Consider the following 8,982-nt stretch of genomic DNA (forward strand, 5'->3'; position numbering starts at 1 on the left):
GTCTAAGAAGCCAATCTGTCTTTATACTACAGATCATTGTTCTCCCATTTAAAAAAAACAAAACAAAACAAAAAAAAACAAAACTGCCGGCTAAACTTTCTTTCCTTTAACTAGGCTGTCCAGCGTGGCAAAGTACACAATTAAGGATTACTTTGAGAATCGTTTAGATTTGCTGGAACCTGTGTTTCCATTAGCTTGCCATATACTCTGCGAGGGACCAGATTTTGCATTAGAATTCAACTACAAACCACCAAACAAAACAACGGAAGGTAAGAGTACAAAATGTAGCTGTCAACAATATGCTGTCCTACTGAAAATTTCACTTTATATGAATACCTAATGTTAATGTATTATTTGATGTTGGCTATCCTTCAGCTGCACAGTGTTACTTTTCTGATCAGATAAAATATCCATTATGACTGAACTACAATCTTAAAGTCCAGCATTAATAAACCGGGTGACGTGGTGTTCTGAGTGATATTTTGGATTTTACTATCTGTCGTTTTTTTTTCTTTTTTCTTATATTTTATAGTCTCCACTGTAGAAGTGGGCTAGGCTTACATTTATCTGAGTTTTTTTTTTTTTTGGTATTTTTGTTGTTGCATCGTTTGCTGTCCTTATAGTGCCCTCTACACCCAGCAAAATGAAACAGATGCTGTGTCAGCTAAACGGTGAAAGTCCACTTGCTCAGATTAATATAATTAATCCAGCTACTATTCTACTAGGAGCACATGTTTTTCTATTTTGTTTTGAAAATAAAATATAATTAAACCAGTTACCCTTTTTTGTGCAAAATTACTGATGGTAGCAGGACTGTGATTTAAACCATGAAACAGACTCTTTTCTGTAATTGATACATTTTAAAAAATTGGCTTTTAATACATTATTTAATCAATAATCAAATGTCCCCTTGTGTTTTTATCTATTGTACATTAAACTCTGTGTCATGTAAAGATGGCATATTAGCTTTAAATGACTTAGTCCACTTCCACTATCTGAAATATTGTATCTTGACATACTTTTTTATTCACTCATGGACAGCGTCTACAGTGTTTTTAGTCTTAAGATGCCTGCTTTAATGGGTAATTAGTTTAATGCAGTTACATATTGTAAACTATAAGAATACATCTGTGATACCAGTTACAAATGACTGTTTTGTTAATATGATTATCTACAAATAAGTGGCTTCATCTTTTCATTTGCTGTATTTAACTCCTATTGAATGTTGATTTCTCAGTCGCAGATGATATAATACTGTTTGTGCGAGTGATTGTTAGTGGTTTGGTCTGTTTAGAAGCGGGTATATACTGAGCATTAAAACATACTTATCACTTATATTTGGATAAAATTCACTAGATGTGATCAAAAAGTGACAAACTGTTTTAGAGCAGTTGCAGTGACTTTTTTATTGTGTTGATTAACAACTGACATCAAAATGATCTGTCGATCTTGGGCAGGTATTGTGACTCTTGGTCTCCCAGTTCGTGGCCTGTCATTGACAGTGTGTGTCTGGTTATACTGTCTCACCAGGTTTAAAATTGCTGGCTGTAAGCACCCAAGACAGCGAGCCACAGCACACTGCCCTAGTCCAGCCTCCAACATGCCGATTGCACAAAGGCACTGCTCTCTTCCTCAGTATATGTAATGGTGTTCCAGCATTCCCTAGATGTACCAAAGTAATTACCAGTAAAAGCACATTGACAGCAATTACAAATCAGTCAAGGAGGCTATGTGGTCCAGTGATTAAAGAAAAGGGCTTGTAACCAGGAGGTCCCTGGTTCACTGTGTGACCCTGAGCAAGTCACTTAACCTCCTTGTGCTCCATCTTTCGGGCGAGACGTTGTTTTAAGTGACTCTGCAGCTGATCCATAGTTCACACACTTGGATAAAGGTGTCTGCTAAATAAACAAATAATAATAGTTTGTAACAGATGTTTGTCCCACTTTCTGCAGGATCAGGATATCTGCTTTTTATCTTCCATGCCAACTTTTTTGGAGGCAATGAGATCACCGCTCGACTCTGTGGACCCTGCAGTGTACAGGCTGTAGTTCTCAATGACAAGTTCCAGCTGCCTGTATTTTTGGTGAGTGTACATTTATTTAGCATCCTCATATCTACTTTAAAAAAAAAAAATAAAATCTGAACGCTTTCTTACCCCTGCCATCTACTGTATTTCATTAATCTGCCCACATGCTAGAAAGTGATATTTCTTACATTTTACTGTAGGTTCTGACAGATTCCTATATTGACTCAATCCCCTCTTGCTTTGCTTAGGTAGAATTTTCTTTATACATCACAATATTTAAGTCCTATTTGTCATCCCAGAGCCGTTGTATCTCAGTTTTGAAAAAGTGATTTTATAGTCGTTTGAAGAACTGTGAGACATTTAAATTAGGGTTGCAGCGATACACCTGTTATACCATTATATCACGATACAGAAATTGTTATCATTTGTCAAATCAATTACCGTGATATTACGGATAATTTTCTGCATTACTTGTTGAATATTGTGGATTGAATTATTTGTTAATTATTATTATTTTTTTTTTTTTAACGTATCATTTTTCTGATAGCAATAGAACCCTCATAAGAGGGATTTGGCAGCTAGTTAGCCACTTCTCATTATCGGCACAAAGCAGGCCTTACCAGGCAGTAAGGCCCTCTTTGGGTTCTATTGCTTCAATATATTAGACTCCGAGACAACATTGTCTATCTCTAGTCTGGCTATTCAATATTAACGCTATATAGTACATGCATTTAATCCTCTATGTATAGTGTCTGGAAACCCACAGTTTTTGAAAAAATGCACACGTTTGTTTTATTCAAAAAATCGCTGTCATCACTGCAAATGTGTCTCAGTCTTAGTAATTGAGAGTATGGAATGGTGTTGTGACAAGCTTTGGGATGTGAGGAGTCGTATCTTAAATATGAATGAGAGTCTTTCTTTGTAGTAAATTGTAGTATTGATGGTACAATTAGAAACCGTGATGCTAATGTCTAAGAAAGAAATTGGTTTAGCAATGTTCCTTGTATACTTTAGAGCTGGATGAGGCTGGTCAATAAAATGTATGAAATCCATTATTGTAAAGTTTGAGAAAAAGGAAGACTTCTGTTTACCAAAATGATCAATAAGATGAACAAAAAAAAGAAAAGGATATTTTAGGTACTTAAAAAGGTAGAATAATTGATTACAAATCAATTATCAGGATGTTTTGGACTATAAGTCCTTCATTGGCTGAATTAAAAAAAAAAAAAAAAAAAAAAAAAAAACAGTACTTTTAAGAAGTTGATAAAAAAAAAAAAACAAGTCGTTTTTTAAACAAAATTCCAGAATGTTGATGATATATATACAGTGGCTCTCAAAAGTATGCACCCCCCTTGGACTGTTCCACATTTTATTGTGTTACAACATGGAATCAAAATGGATTTAATTAGGAGTTTTTGCTACTGATCAACAAAAAAAAAGTTCATAATGTCAAAGTGAAAAATAAAATCTACAAATTGTTCTAAATTAATTACAGATATAAAACCGAAAATAATTGATTGCATAAGTATTTGCCCCCTTTGCTATGACACACCTAAATAAGCTCTGGTGCAACCAATTGTCTTTAGAAGTCACATAATTAGTTGAATGGGGTCCACCTGTGTGCAATTAAGGTGTTTCACATGATTTCAGGTTAAATACACCTGTCTCTGGGAGGTCCCACAGTTGGTTAGTACATTTCCTAACAAAAACTACATCATGAAGATGAAGGAACATTCAAAGCAAATCCAGAATAAGGTTCTACAAAAGCACCAATCGGGTAGGATATAAGAACATTTCCAAGGCATTGAATATCCCCCGGAGCACAGTAAAGTCCATTATTAAGAAATGGAGTGAATATGGCACAACTGTGAATCTGTCTAGAACAGGCTGTGCAGCCCAAATGGATGCAGCAAAGACATTGACCCCAAACATATAGCCATAGCCACACTGGAGTGGCTTGTCAATGTCCTGGAGTGGCCCAGTCAAAGCCTGGACCTCGATCCAATTTCGAATATGTGAAAAGAGTTGAAAATTGCTGTTCACCAAAGGTCCCCATCCAACTTGATGGAGCTTGAGCAATTTTGCAAAGAATGGGAAAAAGTGCAGTGTCCAGATGTGCAAAGCTGGTAGAGACTTATTCAAACTCATGGCTGTAATTGCTGCCATAGGTGCCTCTACCAAATACTGACTGAAAGGGATGAATACTTATGCAATCAATTATTTTCTGTTTTATATTTGTAATTAATTTAGAACAATTTGTAGATTTTATTTTTCACTTTGACATTATGGACTTTTTTGTGTTGAACAGTGGTAAAAATTCATAATTAAATCCATTTTGATTCTGTGTTGTAACACAATAAAATGTGGAAAAGTCCAAGGCGGGGGTGAATACTTTTGAGAGCCACTGTAAATAGACACACACACACTTAAAACACGGCTTGACGCCTCGAGCCTTATCACCATCCCAGGTATGGTATATATCATTGGAACCGCACGGCCCATCGTGGTTTATACCTTACATATTTTACTCTGTCTGATGTTTCTGACATTGACCGAACAAAATAACCATTGTGCGATTTTGAACAAGACCAAGTCTTTTCGGTCTTTACAAGAACAAGTCTTTTCTGTATTTGAGTAAATTATTCTGCTCAAATTGCGAAACGTAAAACCCAGACTAAGAAAATATAGAAGCAGAAGACAAAAAATTCTGCATCGGCCTTTGTATGAAGCCATTAAACAAATTGAGAATTGGGGGGTGGGGGGGGATGAAAGCTGCATTGGTCCTTGTACCAAGCTATTTGTGCGAAATGAACAAAAATAACAAAACATAAAAGCAAAGACAGTTTCTTCAGGCTTTGTGTAATAGTGTTAATATTTGTTTATTAGGAGACACTTTACATTTTTTAATACGTTGTCAGTTCCTGTGGACATTTTGAAAATGCTGCTGCATCGATTCCAAGGGTATCACCAGAAACTTGTATTGAATATGATTGTATTCTGTAGGTAAAATCACATTCATAGCCTGGACGTGCCACCACAGATTGGGTATAATTTAACACAAGAACCGCTGGAGTTGTAGGCATAGAGCCGCCAAAAGCTGTCAGTTTGACGATATAATTATAAAAACAATATAATTATTGCAGTGAAAGATCAAACGATTCCATTTAAGTTGTAGTATCCATAGATGTCACATAATCAGCTGAAATAATGTAAATTAATGGGTGTTTGATCAGAAATTGCTTAATATGAAGGCATATTACATAGAGCGCAACTGTAAAAACTGATGAAAACATGGAATAAACATTTGTTTATGTAGCCTATAGACATACAAAGCATGCAGAAGCATAGGCAACTGTACAATGTGGATAAAGAAATGGACAGAACTGCGTCACTGACATAATTGAAACATGCTAACATACAGTGCCCTCCATAAGTATTGGGACAGTGAAGTCAAAATTGCTGTTTTTGCTGTACACTCAAGCAATATGAAAATATGATTAAAAGATGAATATGAGACAAAAGTACAGAATGTCATCTTTCATTTCTGGCTGTTTCAACACACATGTTTTACCAACTAAGAATAACAGCAATTTCAGAGTTCCATCCCCCCAGTTTATGTGAGCATAAATATTGGGACATTTGGCTCACAGGTGTTTCTAATTGATCAGGTGTTTCCTGTTGCATTGATTGTTCACACATAGAGCTGTGAATGTGTAGTCTGAGTTCTATCCTTTGCTTTTGCTTTTGGAGTCTGCGTTTGGTGTCAGTCTATGAAAGAAAAGCAAGCGATTTGGATGCTAAAAGAAAAGAGGAACTCAATTAGAACCATAGCACAAAAGTTGGACAGAGCTAAATCAACAGTTTGGAATGTCCTGAAAAAGAAAGAAACCACTGGTGTCTTCAGAAATTGGCAATGAACAGGTCGGCCAAGGAAAACAACAGCAGTTGATGACAGAACAATGCTGTGAAAAAAAAACCCTCAAACAAGTGTCAGTGAAATCACCAACAACCTGCAGAATGTTGGGGTGAAAGTGTCACAATCTACTGTTTGCAGAAGACTTCGGCAGCAAAATTACAAAGGCTACACTGCAAGATGCAAACCTCTGATCAGCAAAGGCAAGATTAGAATTTGCTAAAAGGTACAGAGATGAGCCACTACAGTTCTGGAACAGAGTTTTATGGACAGATGAGACGAAGATTAACCTTTATCAAAGTGATGGGAAGGCAAAAGTATGGATAAAAAAAGGAACTGCAGATGATCCAAAGAATACCACCTCACCTGTGAAGCATGGTGGAGGTGGTGTCATGGCATGGGCATGCATGGCTGCCTCTGGAACGGGCAACTCATCTTTATTGATGATGTGACGAATGATGGCAGCAGCAAAATGACTTCAGAAGTGTACAGAAGCATCTTGGCTACCAATGTACAAGGAAATGCCACCAGACTCATTGGACAGCACTTCACAATGCAACAGGACAATGACCCAAAACACACTGCCAACGCAACCAAGGTGTTCATCAGGTGAAAAAAGTGAAACGTTTTAGACTGGCCAAGTCAATCTCCTGATTTAAATCCGATTTGAACATGCATTCCACTTGCTGAAGAGGAGACTGAAGTCAGAAACTCCCCAAAACAAGCAACATCTGAAAATGGCTGCAGTAAAGGCTTGGCAAAGCATCTCAAAGGACGATACCAAGAGTTTATGGTTCGCAGAGTTGCTGCTGTTATTGCATGCAAGGGATTTGTGATTTAAATACTAACTTTTATACTTCTTATATTTGCTTTAAGTTGAATTGTCCCAATACTTATGCTCACTAAAAGTGCTGTTATTCTTAGTTGGTAAAACATGTATGTATTGAAAACACCAGAAATAAAAGGTGACATTCTGTACGTTTGCCCCACATTCATCTTTTAATCGTATTTTCATATTGCTTGAGTATACAGCAAAAATAGCAATTTTGACTTCACTGTTAATACATAAAGAAGTGGTGTTTACAATCACAACAACACAACTTGTAATCAAAAAAACAAACGTGTTGTCCTAAATCACATAACTTTTTTGTCTACACTGTCTGTTATTGTAACCTATACCACTGCATTTGTCGGCTGGCAAAGGGTCTAAAATGCCTTCAGCGCAGCTTTTACTTCTGCACAAAATGTTTCCGAAGTCATTCTTTAGGCTACTACAACCAAAACTCTGTAAATAGGTAACATGAAATTGAAAATAAAATGGGTTTATACTAATGCATAAAAAAATAAAAATGCACGTACAGTATTGGCTACAGTAGGCTACGCAGCCAAGAAAAAAAAAAAGGTAATCGATAGTACCTTTACACTTTTCGGTACGACATTATTATTTGGCTAGCTGCGATATGCTATACAGTAGGCTATGTACTGTGCAATAGACTATACAGTAGGCTATACTGCTAGTGCAGTTCTTGCAATTGTGAGCTTTCACATGTACAGTATTTCATTGTAAAGAGTAATGCATTTATGGCACAGAAACAAGTTTGTGTTGGCTCCTTTTGTTTGAGTTCAGATTGGTTTGTCTGTTTGCTGGGATACTGAACATAGTGTCAGCTGTGTGTTTTAAAGAAATGCCACTCAAAAGGCAGAGCTGGGCAGGGGGGTATGTAACACTGTGACTTACAAGGCAAGCTTTTCACAAACAACACATGTTTTTTTAATGTAATGGTTTATAAATAACAATGTTGTCTTTTTTGTCTTTTAGGATACTCATTTTATTTATTCATTCAGCCCAGTACCAGGTGCAAATAAACTCTTCATAAGACTGACTGAAGCGCCTACAGCCAAGGTGAGTCCAGAATTACGTTTACGCTTTACGTTTTGTAATTATGTTTATAGATGTATTATTTATTATATCAGAGATGTAACTTAGAATCAATGCCATAACATTTTTAGAAATAATACAAAAAATGCACTTGCAATAATGTTCTTAAGCTAATGACAGTTGATATAATTTCACTTTTTCACTTTGTCTCGAGTACATCGCCTGAATCCTGCCACAGTAAATTTGAGGTTCTTGTTTTCTGTCTCACCAATCATCAGGACCCTACTTTTCAGCCTTATGTTTTAAACAAAAAAGGATGTAATTTTAGATTAAGCTGACACATTTTTTAGAAGAAGCTTCTTAACTGCTATCTTCCTTGCTTTTCCAGGTAAAGCTGTTAATTTCTGCATATAGAGTACAGCTGAAGTGAAGGACACATCATTTTTAAATTCCACGGATTACTGGAATGGCACTTGCTCTTGACTTGAATGCAGTTGAGCAATCACAGATGTTCTTGAAAAGTCCTGAGCCAACAGTACATCACCAAGGGATTCCCCGTAATGTTTTTGGACACAGGTTTTGTTTTTAATAAAGATACATTTACCCTGTTATTCTTAAGGGCAATTTTTGGGTCATTGCCCTCAATTCTGCAGGTTTTGTTTAATTTTGACATTTTTGTTCTGTAACCTCGGCAGTCCTACTGAATCCCTAGAGCAAGACTGCTGCTCCACACATACTTGTTTCAGTCTAGTCAAAGGGGTTATTTTTTGTTTCCCTTCTGATTCCAAGCATCAACAATTGTGGACCAGAAGTTTGTCGCCATTTAAAGAACTAACATTTATTTACTAACTTATACTCGCAAAACTGTTCGGCCTACGGTACTATGGTAAACACACAGTGCCTATAGAAAGTCTACACCCCCTTGAACGTTTTTCACATTTTGTTGTGTCAGTGCCTCAGAGTTTCGTGCATTTAAATGAGGATTTTGTTCCACTTATCTACACACCATACTCCACACTGTTAAAAAGTTTTTATTGAGAAATAAAAAATATATATATGTATATATGTGTGTGTGTGTGTGTGTGTGTGTGTGTATATATATATATATATATATATATATATATATATATATAAATGCAAAACTGAAAGATAATAATTGGATAA

The 8,982-nt window shown here is 36.2% G+C and overlaps 1 protein-coding gene across 1 annotated transcript in view; it reads left to right on the plus strand.

The window, feature by feature from the left end:
• The window catches only part of mphosph8 (M-phase phosphoprotein 8), a 39,305-nt gene extending 30,525 nt beyond the window's left edge, over nt 1–8,780 (plus strand). The window contains exons 11-14 of the mRNA XM_041258798.1: nt 115–269; nt 1,953–2,083; nt 7,759–7,842; nt 8,207–8,780. Coding sequence (XP_041114732.1) covers nt 115–269; nt 1,953–2,083; nt 7,759–7,842; nt 8,207–8,248 — 412 coding nt within the window. The 3' untranslated portion in view covers nt 8,249–8,780. The remainder of the gene's footprint in view (nt 1–114; nt 270–1,952; nt 2,084–7,758; nt 7,843–8,206) is intronic.
• Nucleotides 8,781–8,982: the final 202 nt, after the last annotated feature.

Source organism: Polyodon spathula, chromosome 9 (genome assembly GCF_017654505.1).
Source record: "Polyodon spathula isolate WHYD16114869_AA chromosome 9, ASM1765450v1, whole genome shotgun sequence".
Lineage (NCBI taxonomy): Eukaryota > Metazoa > Chordata > Actinopteri > Acipenseriformes > Polyodontidae > Polyodon > Polyodon spathula.